Source organism: Liolophura sinensis, chromosome 9 (assembly GCF_032854445.1).
Source record: "Liolophura sinensis isolate JHLJ2023 chromosome 9, CUHK_Ljap_v2, whole genome shotgun sequence".
Classification (NCBI taxonomy): domain Eukaryota; kingdom Metazoa; phylum Mollusca; class Polyplacophora; order Chitonida; family Chitonidae; genus Liolophura; species Liolophura sinensis.
This window is the reverse complement of record NC_088303.1, coordinates 25,542,531-25,564,225: the sequence shown is the minus strand read 5'-3', so window position 1 is coordinate 25,564,225 and position 21,695 is coordinate 25,542,531. Positions and strand designations below refer to the sequence as shown.

The following is a 21,695-nucleotide window of genomic DNA, read 5'->3' as shown; positions in this document are numbered from 1 at the left end:
TGTTCCCAGAGACCGATATGCTTACCTGCGCAGGAAGTCAAGGGATTCAGTGTTATCCTGTTACCCTTAAAGTTTAAAGATGAGGAGCTGCATAGGTAAGCCAATGGTCGAGCAGTCTGTCGGCTTTGTTCATTCAGACTTGAAACCGCGGACCAATTGTCAGTCCTTGATGGAGTGCCGCTGTGTTAAGTATGGATGAACTAAACGGGTGAAGGCCAAATTATGCGTCCAGGAGCCACTGAACTGTGAAACGCTAAAACGAGCTTTTCATTGCATGGGAATAGAGCATGTTTAGCTTAACAGGGTATGCTAGTGAACATATTTGACTGATGTATACTGCGTGGAGGTTGAGAATGACATGCTCCCCAATAGCCTGAGGGACACTTTATTATGACGATGCTTTACAGTGTGTTGTTCGGTTTTCACAATGTCAACGTGTACAATAATTTTAATTTTTTTCCTGTTCAGTTAATGTCCCTCTGATGTGTACAGAATTGTCAGGCCAGTTAGTACACACTAACAATTTGCGTCTTCCTGATGTAGAAACTGTATTCTTTGCAAACTCAGTTACCCGACAAATGAACTCCGTGAATTGGTCGCGGTCGAAGCAAGACATTTAAAGTTCCGAAAAGATCTAAATAAAGCATTTTCTCTGCTCTACGAAAGATCAAAGGTAGCTTATTCACTTTTGAAAAACTAATTATTTATAAAATGTAAAATGTACATGCACAAATCTTTATTGCTCATCACAAAATTACAGATTCAAATGTCATCGTTATGTCAGAATTAAAATTTTTACTATAATCTAGCTAACCTAATTCTTCACGTTCAACAAGCATGGTATATACGGGTGGTATGGTAGACGGCAAAAGCTCCTTCACGGTCGCAGCTACTGACAACTGGATTACTGTTGAGGACTTCGGAGCACAGCAATTACAGCTTGAATAGTAAATGCCTATATGTTCATGTACTTCGGTGCACAACAGCTGAAGAATGGAATATTCTCTGGTGGGGAGAGAATTACAGAGTATCGGGGCACACAGAAGTTGCCAGCTGGTGGACGACAAATGACAAATCACTTCGCTAAAATATTAGCTAAAAGCTGGAATAATCTGGTGATTGACAAACCGACAACTCCAGAATACATCTTCTGACCGCTGGGGGTACTCTGCATGCTTAAAAATAATCTGGTAATTTTAACAGAAAGTTCTTTTGTGTGAGTGATGCTAGAATGCATTCCGTTATCAACAGAATATTCTGTTACAGAAATGGAATCTCTGTTGTTGAATTAACAGAATGTGTGTATTATATTTAAACAGAATAATCTCCATGCAATAACAGAATACATTCCCAGGATCACTCAGACAACGGACTTCCTGTTAAATTTAACAAATTATTATTAATTTTTTTTTGGAAATCGGCTGCTTAATATTTCACAGTATTTAGTGGCAATAAACATGACAACAATGATTTATGTCGTAGAAATAGTTTAATACCAAGGACGCCCAAATGTAAACGCTTGGCACAATGTTAATACGTACTAAAAAAAAAAATTTTTTGGGCAGAAAAACATTGCGTGCCATTTTGAAAACAAGGGAGATACACCATGCTGATAACCTGACAAGGCACCAAGATGGGCTTTTAGGTTGATATAAAATTTTGTGCGCAGTGTAGTAAATAAAATGTGTTTTAAGTTATACACACAAACCCGATTATACACCATAATATTGATGTCGCTTTAAAGAATTTTTGTGATAAGGACTACACAAAATGTTCAGTTCATACTTTGAGAAAAAATGTGAAATTTATTTTACTTATTTGATTGGTGTTTTATGAGGTCCTCAAGAATATTTCACTTGTACGATGGAGGCCATCATTATGGTGGGAAAATGCCGGGGCAGCTCAGGGCTGATTACCCGCGACCTTGCAGAAGCTACGACCTGATAGCGAGTCAGAATGAGCTGGGCTTGAACTCGCAGCGACCGCACTGGTGATAGTCCCTCTTGTGTCTTTTTGCTGCACTAGTACACGCTAACCGCTATGCCACGGAGGTCCAAATAAAAAAAAGGGTGACATAACATAAAGTAAAATTTCTCACCTGAATGGTGACCATGCAATATATATATGTTTTCATGCACCTCAAGAGATAAGTACTGTGACTAGTATATTTATGGTTGAGAAACGGATGAATACAGTGACCAGGATGGATTGTAGGCCTACTGTACCACAGGTTCATATCCCACCACCCACCACCCACCACCCACCCCGAAACGTGATCAATACACTGACCAGTATGTATGTAGGTTCATATCCTTCCACCCACCTCTAAAAGTGACCAATACAGTGACCAGTATGTATGTAGGCCTCCTGTATCATAGGTGCATAACCCTCCACCCTCCCCGAAAAGTGTAGACCTACTGTACCATGGGTTCATCTCCACCCACCTGAAAAGCGATGAATTAAATGACTAGTATGTACTGTATGTATTTATGAACCCCCAAAATACATCGATCAATATGCATTTATTTATAGTATATGAATAAATAAATGTCCCCATTGGATCCAAATGGATAAATACAGTCAGCAGTACTTCCAAATACTAATATGTAAATTCACTTACACAAAGTCAAATGGCTTTCAAATATGCGTACCCAATAGTCAGTGCACATATATGTGTTTGTTATGGTTTCCCAACTCTACACAATTACCTTAAAATTCCCCATCACGAATCCAATATTTTCTGGCAGTTTGAGACATTATACAACGCCTGTCCCATAAAGAAGTAGTAGATGGTATAGAACACAATGTATTCGCAACTGATTTAATTATTTTATTTATGTATTTATGTGTTTTACGCCGTATTCAAAAATATTTCACTTATACAACGGCGGTCAGCATTATGGTGGGAGGAAACCGGGCAGAGCCCGGGGAAAACCCACTACAATACCACGTTTATCATGTGTACTATAAAGAGTGCTGTTCCGTGAGGTCTGGATTTAGTATGAGCATATTTGTCAGATACATGATGGGTTTCAGAATGTACTACCTGTAAAATTTTTTTTTTTACATTTTCTCTTCTCGCCTTCGCGGTTGTATATTTTCCTATGACGATTACCTGTAAAGTAACCAACGGTTTCTCAAATATATCATCCGCTAAAAAAATTATGATATCCACTAACGACAGTAGATAGTTATCAGTGATAGGAGTTTCATGGCATCTGGTTAACTACAATGTTACAGTTCCTGCTCAAGTTTCAGTCGAACATTTGCTTTACGGTCTGCCACCTGGCGGCATCAGTACCAAACCACACATCCACCCACCAGTTGATGGCGTCCTGCATCGGAACTTTGTTTAACTGAAAGCGAGGCAATTTCTCGTAAAACTGACGAGATTTTTCGGATTTGATTCCGAAGCTTTTCATCATGATGACAAACTCTTCCTGGGAAATGAGAGCGTCCCGGTTGACATCAGCCACGAGGAACAGTTGCCTGATGACATTGAAGATGTACTTTTGGGCTTTCTCACTGTCCTCCTTGTAGAATGAGGTCAAGTTGTCCACAAACTGGTCGACCGTGACGGCTTTGTTATCCTTCATGCTTTCACCCAGCAGTAGCGCCCCTAGTCTGTGATAGCTTGCCATCGCGACCTCAGCATATTTCTCGTTCAGGTTATGTTCTCTGATCATCGTCTCCGCCCCCTGAGTCCAATCCTCAAGGGACAACGTCCCGTCATTATTGATGTCCAACATCTTAAACCACAGGCGCCATTTTTCCTGAAGCAGGTCAAGGTCATTCGCCATTTTTGTTCTGCAAATAACAGCAAAGTAATTCTGTTTAGTCTGAAGTCAACCAATCGGTCAGTATGTACATGTCTTGGTATAAGATCTGCTCACATTATATGAACAAGAATATTCAAAATCAGAGTGTCCTTGTGGGGCCTTAGTGACAATACGCGATCGACGACGCTCGTGTGGCCGTTTGCGCGATCGTTCAAGACCACAAATCGTCCACAAGATTTGCGTGTGTATATCTGTACGTGACTTGTGGGAAAGTCCATAAGTAGTTTGACAGTTGGAAGTTTGTCCACGGCACCCTCCCCCCCCCCCCCCATTTAACCTATAGGTGTTTTTTTCCAGCCGCTAAATTGACTATACAGTCAAATATTCTTGTATATTCTTGCGTCACGCAACAAATCAACCAATCAATCAATAAAAATATGGTTTTAAGTCCAAAGTCTGTGTGCAGGTCTCATACAACATACACCATATCACAGTAATTCCTACACTGGGACTGTTCTTATGTACGTATCATAAAGACGATGGAAACTACAATTTGTCCGTAAACCAGAATAGTGTTAATTCAAACAGAAAACGGACATCTGTGTTTCAGTTTTCCAAGATTATGGTTTGCGTTTTCCTCCACGCCTTTGCTTGACCAATTAGGCTTTATCACCCACCACCTAAAACTATCAAAGAACTGACTTACACGCAACGATCATCTCTGCAATTTCCCAAGTACTTAACTGTACTTAACATTGACAAAGATGTTAAGAGCGGACAGTGGCTAATCAACACTCTGATGTAAATTGAAGTCGACATACAAACCACACGCTTTAAGCAATGTAAGCAGGGATGATATAATACAGGTTATACCATTTGAACACCTTTCATTATATACATGTATATTAATAGACAATTTAAGGTGCAAAACTCAAGCTGTGTTATCGAGCCGTGTTAGTAATACAAAGGCATTATTCAGGTCAGTGTTTGAAAGATAAATTAAATTCTTACTTTTGGAACCAATAGTAAAAAAGTGGAAATACGACCCGTTTAGGGTAAGATTAATACAGCGTATAGCCAAAACAGACTTTCCTTGTGAAAGCTTAGATCTGAGCATTATAACGTAACCTTAAGTTGTGACTTAACACTTATATGAAGTGAACCTTTTGGACCTCAAATTTGCCCTGGACAGCCTCTACCAAACCCAGGATAGCTGTGACATGGCGTTCCTGCACAGATGGTGACATTTATAACGCTATGTTACACAAATACAGCACGTCAAAGTGAATTGAAATAACATAGAAACAAACATGCCCCGCTCTGAAGAATTGTATGTTCCTAAAAGCAAGACTTGAAAATATTGTTTATCATGTACTTAATCATTACAAAGACATTGCACTATTTTATTGAACTGATACTGAATCCGCTGTAGGTGACAGACCGTCACGTTAATATGCGGAAGGATGCAAATGTGTTAACTCGCAATCGTTCATTCAAGCATAATAGCCTGCAGGGAAGGGAGGGGGTGGGGCTGGACAATAAATCTCTAGAATGACATTGAGGCTGACCTCTACAGATATCTACGGCCTGGGTTAGGAGCCTCTACACAATTTCATCATGCTACTATGTTCTAGGTTTGCTTGGGAGCAACTTTGAAATTCGGCGTGTCATTCAGACAGGACTTTTCTGAATACCACACTTAAATGACGTCGATGGACTGACCACAATGGCCTACATGTACAGTGGTAGTGAGCTGCGATTAGTCAATGACACAACGAAATGCCACGTGATTTCAATGTAGGCGTAAACACAGACATTCGCATACCAACCAAATTTTCAAGTCAATAATCGCAAGACCAATTCCCAAAATAATGCTCAACACAAACTACCCAAGAACTAAGAAAGTGTTGGAGGATGGAATTAAGACGGAGGCAAACAAAGTGAAACAGTGAACAGCTTTCAATGATGTTGGAAAGACGCGGGGAATGTTTTAAGCGAATGAATGAAATCTGTATTCAAACCGTATACCATGTTAGTAAATAATGTAGTCGATTTAGTTAAAACATGTATCTCATCTGTGCTTTGATTGCCACTGTTCATATATCCAACGCGGCTTTATATACCTGTATGTGACTTCATTGTGAATCATTATTTCGGCACTTTATTTTACCATCAGCAGGAACACAGTAGACGATCAGTGACATTGTCATGTGAGCGTGTGATCCTCGTATCAGCTAAGAAATGTCGTATCTTTCCCGGTCTAGGAGCTCTGCCTGTGACGCGGTTTGACCTCGAACAAGGACAGCGGATGATACAACATCGCTGATCACAGAACGACATAATAATCTGTTCATCATATCAAATTTTCATTTTAGAGTACAACATGGTCAAAAACCACACAGCTTCTTATCGATCAGTTTAACACAACTGCGTGTAAGGAAGAGAAAACGAACTTCATCCAAATAGCAGTGCACACTCTTTTGATATAATTTTCTCCGTTCAATTCTAATTCATTTATTTGAAGTGTAAAATTCAAATGCTGTGCATACATTAATCCCTACGTTTCCGGTACGTGAATCAGGACATGCGCGGGAATCACGCTATGAGCGACCTTCTCGAACGACAGACGTTGGTTATGTGACAGAAGATTCAACATGTTGCAGTTTAAAAATCGGAACCTATTACATGTTGATGATTGAACTGAATTTTGCTGCTACAGTGAAACAAAATCCGCATTTATTAAAAATATGACCATTTTCTGTCTCAGGCAATATGGTTACAGGAAAAAAATGTTATCTTGCTCATCCCAAAATTGAACTACAGTTCGAATGTATAGATACAACCGCGCTCTACCTGTTGCATTGACAACGGTTGGTGAAGATTACAGCGCTAAAAGTACTACAGCGAAAGCGGCTGGCTGATTATATGTATCACCGTGACAACTGTCAACGTAGTCTACGATGCTGTCTGTTACAAATATATGCTTGTTTACGTCGTACTTAACCATTTTGCAGTCATGTGAAGACGAACGTATATTACAGTGGCATGGGTTAGAACAAACTGCGGGTTGTATAACCACTACAGTGACAACGGTTGGTGTATACTACGGTGTTATATATGGTAGCAATGGTATAATATACATGTAGTCTGTCGTGTTAAATACCGAGTCAGCTTGAAGTGTAATCTACGGTTCTGTGCGAATTACCGTGACAACTGTTAATACACAGGCTGATATGCATATTGATAACGTGACAACGGTAATTGTGAAGTTCGATGCTGTCCGCGTTATAGCCACAGGTTGCCATTTACTACAGTGTTATACGTATTACCGTGACAAGGGGAAAACTGTTGGACATTTGTTTGGGTATTGCATGCAGTTAAAACAGGTAGTATAAACGCCATAATATGTATTACATTGGAATGGTTAGTATATAGTGCTATCACAGTGACAAGGGTTAGAGTAATACCATGTTGTTATACGCGGGCTTATTCTTTGCATCTGTTCCACCTACAGGCAGTCAATCCTCAAGAAATGTGTGTAGACGTGGCCTGACCTAGATTAGAATGGCCGCTTGTGCTCTCATTTTCTTACATCCACTGTACTGGCTAACATGTGACCTACACGACCTAAGCAATCGCCTCACGTATTGCGTCTTCGGTGGGTTGTGTATATTATAGTGTATGAATCGCTGTAAATATTACATGTACCTGCATGTAAAACAGGTAGGCTTACTTATAATCCAAAGCCCACGTGGTTTTTAGGCAAACAATTGCGTATGTTCTCTGACGCCACACCTTTGAAATCTTAGGCAATATAGAGTATTATTTATATGAAGACACCAAACAACTGTATTTGCCAACTCATGCCACGCAGACAGCTATACATATCTCATGAAATACAACTAAACATCACATCACAAGAAGCAACTATATTTCATGTGATACAAACAATATATATATATATATATATATATATATATATATATATATATATATATATATATATACATGTCATGTTGTAACATCAGTCTTTGGCTCACAGAGACACGCAAAAATTCCATATACATCATGTCATAAGAAAGAACTTCCAGGGCCGCCCAGTTAATTCAGACGCAAGATATCACGTTTGTATCATGTACCAGAACAGCAAAAAAAGTTGTTTCAAATAATATAAACTGTAATGATTAAAAGATAAAAGTATAACAAGTGTCTTTGACATGGTTTCTACCAGTGAAGCAGCACTATAACTGTGGCGACATCAGTGACACCTTCCTGATGAAAAATAATGTTGAAAGCGAGGTTAAATCACGAGCAACGATAAACAAAACAAGAAGAGTGCGTGAAGTGTTTTCAACCAACCAGAAAGGATTTATCTCTGCCATGATGAGAGTGGTGTCATGTGGTAAAGTGACGCCAACTGAAGTAGCAGTTTTTCACAATGAACATCTGAGAAGTTGCTCATTGAGTAACAATAGGGTCACCCTTCTCTTCACAACTACCGCAAAGATTAAAGACAACCTTATGTTTTCGTCTAAAAGTAAGTTGCTTTGCCTATAGGAAAATCAGAAAAACTCACAGTGATATTGCAGGAAAGCTTCTGCCGTGATCTGGTTGATATGACCCTCGGGCGCCTGAGTGAAGTTCGCAGGGTCGGAGTTGTACTTTATCACACGGGCTTTTCTGCAGAAGTGGGAAAAACTTGACGAGTCTCCAAACAGCGACGAAAATGAGGTCACCATAGACAGAAAACCTCGGTCACATTTAACCGCTTAACAAAGAGCTAAATTTTTAGGCCTGCATATTTCTGTGCTAGACGGCAGCCAATAGGATTTTGTGATGCCTTCCTGATGCCTTCATTGCTCCTGACTTTTTTCTATCAGAATTTAATAAGGAAACATTTAAATGGATAAATACATGGAGATCGGCATTTAAATGTATAACTCCATGGTGATCGCCAAAAAATGGATAGGATATTGCACCGAAGTCATGTTATAAATGTTCATTTTAGATTATACGAATGCAGTAACTGTGCAGAAAAGCTTTTAACTACCGGTACTTTGTATAGATTAGTCTGATCGTACGTCATTTGTCACCATCATAAACAGAAGAGACGGAGCAACTGCATGGTCTGCAAACCGTATATAACCAAATGGCGAAGTATTGTGACAGAGTTTATCCCTTACGGGTCACTAACCTACTCAGGGTATACAGTGGTGCACATATATATTCAAGTCCCTGACCTCATTTTACATTGCGTTACCAAGAGTTATCATTAAAAAAGAAACAAAAAGGGTGCAAAGTAAAAACGTAAGTGCTATTCTATTTAAGTGAGATAATCCTGTGGGTGATGATTTCACGCATGATCCAGTTTATGAGAGGATCAATAACAGTCGACGGCCTTCTCATCACCTAAAAATCAACATCCATCCAAAGCGGGAATACAACGGTGTTACTAATCTCTCTTGAACAACTCGAGCACATGTGCGCTGTATTGCGACAATCATTACGACGCCCGTTCACATGTTGGGCTAAATTTTTATGATCCGTTTTTTCAACCCGTTAACGGTGTAATAATGTACCAAGCCACGTATTACTTTATATATTTGTATAAATATTTACCCAGGGTTTGCTCAACATGCTTTTCTGGGGCGCACTAGAACATAGAACTTACAGCAACCTCGCAAAGAGAGCGTGGAACGTTGAGCAGAAAAGCTTCTCTAAAAATGATTTAAATTCAAACAAGCAACTCTAGTCTGTTATTTTCAACAGAGTTTTATCAAATTTTTATTTCGAGATTTGAGACACCACACACGTTCGATTCGTCACATCGAACAAATACACATTTGTCAAATGTACACGTGCACCAGAACATCGCGGATTCAAATACTCAGGCATCCCATGGAAAGATCACATTCATCATTTGCAGGTAAACCTACTCTCCATATACACATTACGTTATTTTAATGCCAGATATATATGAGGCGCACTATAGCAGTGTCTTGTGTGTAACTCGATGAAGGTGTCCTAAATCTATCCCTCGCTGACGTCATACCTTAACTTTTCGACCCACATTCGAATGCTCTGAACTGACAACTTTATCTCGTCTTCGTAGCCTGACACCTGGGACAAGAGTTTCAGTTGTTTAAAAAGTCATGCACATGGCACAATTCATATATATATACCCTCACTGAAGACATTTCTAAACACATATGTAAGTAGAAAATTGGTCAATAACTTGTCGAAGGTCGGCGGTTTAACGCCGTTCCCTCAGGTTTCTTCCAACTAGGCTTAACCCACACAGCATGCATACATTGGGCTGACGTTGGCAGAATGTCGTGTAAGCTTGGCAAGCGTCGACATCAGTTGACCAACGTTGGCCCGAAGTTGATCCACCCTACAACTTCAGCTTTTCTAACACATGCAATTTGACCAACATCAGTTCAGCGTTGGCTCAATGTCCACTGTCACTAACAACTCCAAATATTGTCTGTTTTGTTTGTTTGTTTATTCACTAACAGTCAGAAAACAGATGAATACAAAGATATAATAAAGAAGACATTAAATTAAACATTTATGATTACAAACAAATGTTTGAATGACTGCAGGGCGGAATAAAGTCCGAAGGACTTGTTTTATCCCGTTATAAACGTACATACAGGAGGTATAATTAGAAAAAAAATGTACATGCATATCTGTGTCGATATGATAAGATACAAGACGGGCTGATGGTGATACGATATATATTAGTTTGTTGCTAGAGACCTGATTTCATAATATGTATGAGGCGGTCCTTGATTTCTATATAGAGAAAAAGAGTTGATAGTTTTAAGATATTGGAGATGTTTGTTCCATTCTCGAGGACCTTTCAAATTAATGAAATATACGGAGATGTTAGTTCTTGAAAAAGGTCTATGGAGATTTAGTCTTTGATTTTGCAAAATATACAAGGGATTTACGTGAGTCCTGTAGGTGTTACCCAAAAATGCATTTGCACAAGATAGGTAAGGTAGAATGAGCGAGGAATACAGTATCAGAAGTGTTTTTTTTGTTCATTAATTTTCTTTACATGTTTTATAATTCCTAAGAGACGATCGAGGAATTATGTGATTTATATCGACTGAAAACACTAGGGGTCGTAATATGGAGCATTGGGACACTCCACAGTCAATTGGGGACATATGAGAGATGGCCCCTTTATAGGAATCACATCCTGACATGTTGGACAGATAGCTCTTGAACCAGTCATTTGTTATATTCTGACAAAGAAAGAAACTTTGAATTTACGTTGAATTTACGCTGTTCCTTGGTCAAAACTAATTTTTCGCATAGGACAGAGGTGGCATGTACAGTGGATTTGTTTGATCGAAAACCGTATTTGTTATTAGGGCATTTGTGTCCAGAAAAGCAACTAGTACAGGGCAACTAATTTTTCTACAAGCTTGCTGATACCAGATAGTACAGAAATCGGCCAACAGTTAGCGTAAGTAGCTTTATCACCAGATTGAAGATTGGTGTTACTTTACCTGTTTTTAACAGTGTTGGGATCATACCAGTTCTAAAGGAAAGATTAAATATATGAGAAAGGGGCATTGAGATATAGTCTGAGGCTGATTTCAACAAAGACATACATACGCCATTAATACCTGGGACAGAGGATCGTAGTTCCCGGATAATACATTTAACATCGCTCGGTGTGATTGATGATAGGTTAAAATTTGCGTTAGGTGCTTGTTGCAGAAAATGAAGAGGAGATGTCATGGTTTCAGGGATAGTTTGTTTTAGATCTCACGCATCAGTGCTGAAATATTTGTTGCTGTTGTTTGATCATCTAAGAGGTCATTGTGTTCATCAGTAAAATTTGTCGGTATGTCACCTTATTTCGTTTAAAAGTTCGTTAAAAATTTCCATGTACCTTTTATGTCGTTATTTGCTTTATTAAATTTATGCTCATAGTATTCTTTTCTTCATCTCGATATTACTTTATTAAGTTTGTTAAATATGTCCTCGTGAATGGTGGCCTAACACTGTATTTACTGATTTTGATTGACTTCATCGGATGTATATAATGATGACAAATTGTTGTTCTGTCGATTAAATATGGATCGGTTTGGCAACATTGGCTTACGTTAGAAAACGTAATCATGCCGCCCAACTTTAAGTACTTTTGCCACTGTTGGTCAACCCTTGGGCCCATGTTTGAAGGTGAAATTTATTGGAATATAATTTGATGACAACATTGTTTAATTGCAAGATATCATTCTGCTGCTTCATCATTTGTCAGTGTCGCACTGATGCTGGACCAATGTTGGACTGATGCTGCACCGCTGTCGGCCTGATGTTGGATCAATGTCGGGCTGATGTTGGATCAGTGTCGGACTAATGTTGGACCAATGTCGGACTTATGCTGGGCCAATGTTGGTCTGCCGCCCTCACTGGAAAGTATGCTAGACAACAACGAATTGATGATAGTAAGATATCACTCAGCAGCGCAGCCATGGGATATATATTTGCCATTGTCTGTAGACATTTTTAATAGTGGTTCAGACAGTGTCTGGTTTTCTAACTATATATTATATGATGGAATGTTAAATCATAATGGCAGTTTCTCTCAGTCTTGCAGGCGTAAGCTTAGTCACACAAAAGAAAATTATGCAAGTTATAGAAGGTATGACAGAGAGAAGGCATAAAATTCCCACATATTATCCATGTACAATTTAGCACACAGTAGTAGCTGTCCGTGAAATGACATTTGAATGGCTTATAGTTTGTTTCCTTCACCTTTCTCAAGACTTACACTGGAACTACTCCAGTTATATACATACATATACATACATACAGTGAAATATGACACTGTAGTAAGCAATAAAACCTTGTCCAGCCTCAGAATTTGGGTAGCCTACTGATGACCTGTTACGCACAATAGGCCTATAGTATAGCCAAGCTAGCTTAGCCGGCTGTGACCTTGCCCACTTTCCCCATGCTCAAGCAAGGAAAGATGTTTGATGTCAAATGGTCCAAAGACTTCGATCTGTGAGCAGTGTTTGGACAGAGGTCACTAGTTTCTCAAGAATTCTCATCAGCAAGAGCAAAATATCCAGGGCCCTAAGAAAGAAAAGAAAGAAATTGGATCGATCACAAGAAATTGGATCGATCACAAGAAATCGGTAATCAACCTAAATTTCCTGTGACTTTTTCTTTTGGAAATGGAAGTTTTGTTCATCAATTCATTTTCTCACCTTTTGTTTACAGCTCATTGATTTTAAATCTTATATACTTTCACAAATGTGCTTCTCGAAGTTAATGTGATTTGTTACATATGTAATAGGAGACATGCAGACTATAAAGGCATGTTCTTATGGACTCCCACACAGTACAGTATTTAACTTTTGAGGTGGAGATTTGGACTCAAGTCCTAGAGTTACCTTCAGAGGAAAGCCTTTAGCCATTACACCGCAAGACTGGAAATGAGTGGGTGAGATCAAATGTCAGTGCACTCCAGAGGAAGTACTTTATCCATTACACATGAAGTCATTAAAAATATCATCGAATAGTCGTTGTGGAAGGCTGGTGAACTGAATGGATGGAGACTTCTCATGGGCAGATCAAATATAACTACCAGCCCATAAATTCACCTTTACATTGATTTCAGAGTCGTATATGTACGCTTATGCTATTTAATAGCTACCACTTTCATCTCCATATTCTGTTTTCGCTCAGTTTGTTCCGTTTCGTACATTAATCAGTGTATAAAAGACACATGTCAAAAGATCACTGTGTTAGAAATATTGGATTAATTTTATTGAATATTTAGACTGTAAAATTTAGTAATTAAGTTAATCTTCACATTTGATTGTTTTGATTTTGAATACCGGCAGTGCTAATATCTAATTTATTATTCCTCATATACACTATATAGAGCTTATTTATTCTGATGAATGTCAACGTTGTTTTACCGGTTACTCCGATGGAATAGAGTTTAACAGGATTAATGATTTGGGACCGGCAGCAATGGTCATTTGGAGTCTGTGGGTCAATTACAAGTCACATTTTGTTTCAACAACAGCCCGACATTGGCCCACTATACTTTCTGCTAGTTATCCATAATCAGTCAACGTTAGCCCAGCGATGAACCGCTGTGCTCCTTAAAATTATATACACTGAGCCGACATGTTCTAATGACATTCCGGTATATTCTACTACCTATGAGGAACAAAGACAAAGTTAGCCCAGCATCAACCCGAGGCTGGGCCGTTGTCTTGTGCCAGTCAAGAACCGGCGTCGGTTCCAACATTGGGCCATTGTGCAAAAGTACATTGGGCGGCTGTTGTATAGCTACATTGGACCGATGTAACTCACAGTACGTTGGGCGGCTGTTGTATAGCTACATTGGACCGATGTAACTCACAGTACGTTGGGCGGCTGTTGTATAGCTACATTGGACCGATGTAACTCACAGTACGTTGGGCGGCTGTTGTATAGCTACATTGGACCGATGTAACTCACAGTACGTTGGGCGGCTGTTGTATAGCTACATTGGACCGATGTAACTCACAGTACGTTGGGCGGCTGTTGTATAGCTACATTGGACCGATGTAACTCACAGTACATTGGGCGGCTGTTGTATAGCTACGTTGGACCGATGTAACTCACAGTACGTTGGGCGGCTGTGGTATAGCTACATTGGACCGATGTAACTCACAGTACGTTGGGCGGCTGTTGTATAGCTACGTTGGACCGATATAACTCACAGTACGTTGGGCGGCTGAGGTATAGCTACATTGGACCGATGTAACTCACAGTACATTGGCCCGCTGTTGTATAGCTACATTGCACCGATGTAACTCACAGTACGTTGGGCCGCTGTTGTATAGCTACATTGGACCGATGTAACTCACAGTACGTTGGGTCGCTGTTGTATAGCTACATTGGACCGATGTAAGTATTCAACGAACTTACACTTGCGGAAACGGTTCGATGAACGCCATACATCTCTTATTGCTAATAATCCGCAACGAAAAAGACAGCATGGGAAATCTAGAAATTGATGTCATTTACTTATTTATATGAATAACTTTCAATACCGTAACACGTCCATAAAGGTGAAAATCAGATGGGCATGATATTAATCATCAATGACTCGATAAAACAATATATCAATCAAGGCATCCGGTTCATGGAAACACACCACTACACTAGAGTTCTACGGATATTCTACATTTTCCCAACTTATTTCTAGTACCGTAGTTTACAAGTGTTGGAATAGCTCTATTATATATTCAATATAGGAAACATTTAACTGAGAAAGTACTTTTGAAAAGAAAACAATAAGCATTCGACTTCTTTTGAAAGAAATAATTACATTTTCAGTTTTGTTTATCTTTCACCTATCGAGATAAGAAAATGCCTGCCATGCAATTTATGTGTAACTCCAATGCTTATACTTGGCTGCTTAAATTTCTTCTCTCTGACAGTAACATGCGCATGCGAATCCTCAACCTTGCAATTCTAATAGCGACGCTTAGGCTCTGAATGGAGTTTAATTATTAGAATCTAGCTATCACAGACATTTTATTTATTTCTTCGTAAAGGATGTAGGTCACTGTGAGATGCGAGATGCGAGGCATCAAATCACAAACAAACCAGGTCGCGACGCGTGGTCATGCGTGTAGACAACAACAACGGTAAAGTTGTCCATGGGCACGGCAAGGTCATCCAGGCACAGGCTATGACAAAGAATATTTTCTGGTCACACTTGACACTATTTTATACACTTTAGTTGTGGGTGAAACATGAGTTAATCGCTATTCTATATAAATGCTTACCTACAATGAATTTCCTGTAGGTTCTTGATCTTTAAATCCAAGAAACTAAACAGTTCCAATAACATGTACCTTTTAAAACGTACTGGTACAACCAACGCTAGGAGTGTTCATTACTCATTCGAGTGAAGTTATGTACTTTAAATAAAGTGTTTTTAAAGATCAATATGACTTGATCATTGTGCATATATAGAAACTGATAAGTTGCACTCCAGAAGTAGGCTAGCTGTAACAAATGAACGAACTGTACAGAGCGAGATTGTTTGAAATACTGAACTTCTCCAACATTGCCTGCTTGTTTTAACCTTGTAGGAGTTTTCCCTTGTACACACTAAGCCTGAACAGTTGCAAACCATGTTGCCATATCTTACGCTTCTCAAAATCTCACTGGTGAGCTGGTGATTCAATTATTTTAAACATTTTACAAAACGAATGAGAGAAATAAACTAACTGACTTCATGTTTCTTTTGTATGCTGATGGGTGATATTTTTAAAGGTGGAGAAATCATAAAAATGACACAAAGTTCAGATGGAAACAGTGCGAAATGTTATTCCTAAATGTTGTCTTCAATATTTTTTCCAATTTTCTTCAAGGAGAAAAAAGACACTTGAAATTAATATTTTGTATGGTGGGTATTTGGGAACACCTTTTGGTGTTCATAGCCTTTGTTTACTAATGTCATAAATGAGGATGTAACACAGATTTAATGCATATTTTTGTACTAAAATTTGTTCTTTTCAGCTAACAAATGTATCAAATCTCAATTTGGATCATATTTATATTTTAATATATTCATAAATATTATCATAATTTAGGTTAAATGCATATGTTTCGACATAAACAACAAATTTACAAACAACATTTAGATAAGCACCACATCCTTATTTAGAACATTATTATGCAACAACGATAAATACCAAAAGTTGGTCCCAAATACCCACCATACAAACATATTTTCAAATACCCTTTTCCCTTGAAAAAAATATTAAAGACCATATTTGCAAATAAGTTTTCACGCTCTTTCAGCTGATTTTGGTATCATTTTTATGTTTTCTTCTCCTTTAAAGCAATGTTGCCAAAGGCAGACCGGTTTCCGCCATCAACTGACCGCCATCATACAAGAGAAGGAATTTTTAGTGTGGCGTTAAACAACAATCAAATCAATAACAAACAATGTTATTACACTTTCTTAATTTACGGCTTATGCGCCTAATTGTTATACATAAACAAAGGGCTTGGAGTGTTTAGAAAATGAGGTTAAGAAAGTTAATGCAAAATAAATTGAATGATTAAGGCTTGTGGTGCAGAATGAAAACATTTACTTATCTACCCAAGTACCGATAAAAACTATTACCATTTGGGAAGTTAAAAGGTATTCATGGAGCTGTATCCCCATCTATTGACGACATTCATGGTGACGAGTGTTGTTCATTCTGGCTAACCGTGTCCACCTTGTTCAATGTTGGACTCGATATTCTCAATCAGCACTGGTGATGACAATCCCGTAAGAAAGGGATTTTTAAAAAAATTAGCGCTGGTGATCACAAATCCTTAAGAAATAAAGTTGCAGTGTTCAAATTTAGTATTTATGATCACAAACCCTTCACGAAGGATGTTGCGTGATATAATTCAGCACTGATCATCACAAACCCTTGACAAAGGAGGTTGAGTGGTCGAATTTAGCAGTGATCTTCACAAACCCTTGACACAGGAGGTTGAGTGGTCGAATTCAGAAGTGATCTTCACAAGCCCTTGACAAAAAAGGATGCGTGTTCGAATTTAGTCATGATAATTGAAAACTCTTGCCTAAGGAAGTTGCCTAAGGAAACTTCAGCGCTGATAATCAGAAACCCTTAGCATTCATGATCACAAATCCTTCACAAATGAAGTTGAGTGTTCAGTACTGATGATGATCAGTATAAAAAGAGTTGGGTTTCTGAATTCATCTTCCACATATCGTTCAAAGACAATGAACGAACATTTTTATCAGGTAATGTCACTTCGTTTACTCAATGAGAGAAGCCTTTATTTCCTTTATTATAAGAAATGATATATTTCGGATATTACATATCTTCCCATCATTACAATAAAAACATCTTGACGTTAGTTTTTCGCATCAAAATGGGTTAGTTCTTATTTCTGATCCATTATGTTCTTCCTTATGCTGTAGAAAGTAAATCCAAAAACTATGAATTCTCTCTGAATGTATTACTGCTTAAGTTTAGCGCAAATACACTGAAAAGTTTTATTCATTTATGTATTTATTTGACTGATGTTTTACGCTGTAGTCAGGAGCAGGAAAAGTTTTATGTCAGCCTGTATGAAGATACGTGACCTTAATGCCAATTGCTAACAGAAATAATTCCACCAAGGTGTCTCCTTCGCGCTTTGATCATAACTGTTCATAAAGGCATCATGCAGATGTAATGAGCATGGCTGCCTTTATGGCCCCTAGCCCCGGGTTAAGCGGTATTAGATACAGTTCAAAAATGGCGAGCTTTACAGACCTCATGAAGGATCTGACTGACACAAAGCTTATCCATAAATGCAACTCGTTAACAATATTTGGCACTCTGCTCTGTAAATGGGCGCCGTCGTATAAGAGAAATATTCTTGAGTACGAAATAATGTAACTGAGTTAAATTTGAGACGACGAATATGTATGCATTTATGTTTGAGGTTCTACGCCGTGCTTTACAATCTTTTAGTCAAATGACGATGAGGGGCCATTAGGTGTGTGTACATATACTGTGTCTTAATGCTTTTAGCAGGACGAGTTCATGAAGCCACGTGTTGCCACCAATGAAGTATCATACCGAAGACACCAGACGTGAAACCCCATCAAGTCACATTATACTGACAAGAGAGAAACCAGTCTACTCTAGCCTCTCAATGCTGAGTGCCCAGCGACGGAGGCAGCAACAAGTGCCATTTTTGAAGTCTTTGACCCGATCCGGGTTTGATCCGACGTCTCCCGACTTCGAGACAACATTATAATCATTAGGCCATCGAAGCGGTCGAACCAAGTGTAAAACAAGTGTAAAACAAGACTGCATAACAATTTATACGTTGACTTTAGGCGCTAGTCTATGGCTGTAATTATACAGTCCCCCCTCCCCTTTCCCCACCACCTCCCTTAACTAGTAATTTGAGAAAAGCAGATGTCTACAATCACTCATTTCAATGACATGATTTGAAGTCTTCCTCATTGAGATATTGTTTTATAAATCGATGGGTTCCTTTACAAAAGCGTTCAGAGACACTCTTAAAGACAACTCTATACGTTTAAAATAATAAAATGACCAAGCAAAGCTTTTATTGGCATATAATTTACATGAAATGGCCACCGTTAACAGACGAGACATTTATGTTAGCTCTAGCGAGACTAAAATCTGCACAGATATATTCTATTGTCTACCAAACTGGGTCACGACGCGACCGTCTGTGCCTTTCTCAGCTTGTGCACAGTAAAATCTTTGGTGTATTTGTATCAAAGACAATAAGCGGACAAACGATCAAACCAGGTTACGACTACACCTATAGTATACACCACTGACAGCCATAACCACGATCACCAACAGTCATGTAAGTATTACTTATACATACCTCCTATAGTTACATCGACGTATTAAGCATTTGTTCTTATGCAAAATTGATCCACAACGGCAGCAGCATACCCGTGCGGCAGGAGATCTATAGATACGGAAATCTATGTTATATTTATCTATATGATGTTTTACGCCGTAACAGCTATACGCTTATCTGTTAGGATACAGGAAAATCGCACAGAGAGACTGCAGCAATTCTCTGATAAATTGTAAGACTATGTAGGCCGGCTTTGCGGTGTATATATCTATGCTCTCACGCGCGTATGTATATACGCGCGTGAGAGCATAGATATATACACCGCAAAGCCGGCCTACATAGGCCTCTTTTGGACGATGTGAATAAACCCTGTCCGCGTATGCTGAAATAGTTAGCATCATTAGACGTACGCCGATTTTTCCAAAGTTTGACATAATTACTGCGCATACTTAACAAATGGTTGCGGATAATACACAGATCATCTTAGCATGCTGACTTGTGACGGGGATGTAAGTAAATGACCTTTGCACAGCTTCAGGTTAAGTTGAAAGCAGTCATGCGGAGCAATTTAAAATGGACCTTCCCGAAATAAAATATGTATGTACCAACCGGTTACCTACGCTCAGCGAGCAGGTCTGCTTTGAGCGCCTCACCATGCACGATGTGTAGTACCGATCAGAAGTAATGCTTTTACCTTTAGAGAGAAACATTCCCCATCTCTCAGTGAACTCCAGTTACAGTATTTTTTAAATGTAAACAGCAAGTAAAAACTGTACTCTACTTACTATCAGTTCATAGATTTGACCATGCATGACAAGATCCAAAATAAAATTCTTTGGCTGTTAACAGGAACATATGTTGAGGTTTTCATCCTATGAATCAGTCAGATGAACAACAACGTGTAGTGATCTTGTCTCGATCTTTGTTGAGGCTTACATGCTACGTATCAGTGAGATGGACAACCACCTGTAGTGATCCGTCTCGATCTGTGTTGAGGTTTAATCCTGTGCATTAGTCAGATGGATAACCACGTTTAGTGATCTTGCCTGGACCTATGTTGAGGTTTACATGCTATGTATCAGTGAGATGGACAACCGCGTGTAGTGATCTTGCCTGCATCTATATTGACGTGTACATGCTGTGTATCCATCGGATAGACAACCCCGTTTTGTATCTCCCAAGTCCCTTATTGCTCTGTAATCGCTCCATTATTGTTTTCTTTGTTTATGCTTGATCTTGTATGTATAATTTTTCAGTATCAAAATATGCAGATAATAGTTAAATATGGTAAAACTCCAAATATAATATAATTAAAGACGCACAAGACAATGTTGCAAAATGATCTTTTTTAGTGTTTCTGATTGATCGCAATTTAATACGAGAATATATTTCCCTACTGTTGACTGAATTTCCAGGTCTTCTATCGACGGATCATCAATAGAATTTTTACAAAGGAAGTGGAGGGCATGGTTTAAGGGTTTGGACGTAAATAGAGATGGCGTCGTGTCAAAACTAGACTACAGAAACAGCGAGCAAGATTTTGAAAACTTTTACAAGAATCTTGTTGATGAAGAAAGTATTGAGGGCATGAGGAAAGGATTCAGATTGTTTTGGGAGGAATTTATTTTCAGGAGAATCGGCCATAAGGACTCCATTAGTGAGGAAGAGTTTGTCACGTCCCTCACCAAAGAGTATCAAACTGATTCCGATGCTCTAGGCAAGTTAGCGCGGCAAATGTTTGGCGAAATTGCTCGGTGTGCCGACGTGGACCATGATGGCTTCTTAACGTATGAAGAATTCGCCGTTCTGTTCAAAGCATTTGGACATAAAGATGAACGCATGATTAGGGAAATGTACGAAAACTACAAGCCGAAAGAAAAGGGAATTGGTGTGATGGAGTTAACGGAATCTTGGGTTGACACGGCAGTGGGAATTGACCGGGACAAGGTTAACATACCTTATGACGGGTTCTTGTCTCAACTCCGAGATACGGTTAGCATCTGAACATCACAGCTCTACCACTGAGAAAAGGAGCATCACTGTATTTTATGCTGAGATCAAATACTTGTACAAATCTATAATAAAATGCATCACTTCTGGTTTGGTCTAAATCTCTTTCATCTTCATCACAGAATGTTTTCATGTATTGTCCTGGCTATGTAAACAATATTGTTTGTGGTTTAACTAGAAAATTACGTAAACGGAAATGAAATGTTTAAGTCAAACAGCTTGAATATTGTCACAAAAAGCATTTCAATATATAAGAGCTTGTCTGAAGAAGTGTTCTGTGTTTGACCATCCGTGGACAAGAAAGCAAAGGACAAATAACAACCACGCCTCCTATATTTCCAAAAATACAAAAAAGAACTGTACTAACATCCAAGAATATTTACGTATTGATATGACTGGTGTTTATCATATGGTGAAGAATATTTCTCTTATCTTACTGTGATCTGGTTTGTGGGTGGGCGAAAACCCGTAGAAATCCACGCTCATTTGGGAGGCCTGTTG

At 38.8% G+C, this 21,695-nt stretch overlaps 2 protein-coding genes across 2 annotated transcripts; one reads left to right on the top strand and one right to left on the bottom strand.

Annotated features, from left to right (window-relative positions):
• Positions 1–2,339: 2,339 nt before the first annotated feature.
• Positions 2,340–8,437, bottom strand: LOC135475875 (sarcoplasmic calcium-binding protein-like). The gene is made up of 2 exons (XM_064755821.1): positions 8,356–8,437; positions 2,340–3,807 (listed from the first exon to the last, which is right to left on the bottom strand). Exon 2 carries the CDS (start codon positions 3,798–3,800, stop codon positions 3,255–3,257), a length of 546 nt encoding a protein of 181 aa, XP_064611891.1. The 5' UTR covers positions 3,801–3,807; positions 8,356–8,437; the 3' UTR covers positions 2,340–3,254.
• Positions 8,438–20,771: 12,334 nt separating this feature from the next.
• On the top strand, positions 20,772–21,188 carry LOC135475737 (uncharacterized). Its single transcript, XM_064755671.1, has one exon. It carries the CDS (start codon positions 20,772–20,774, stop codon positions 21,186–21,188), a length of 417 nt encoding a protein of 138 aa, XP_064611741.1.
• The last annotated feature ends 507 nt before the right edge of the window (positions 21,189–21,695 follow it).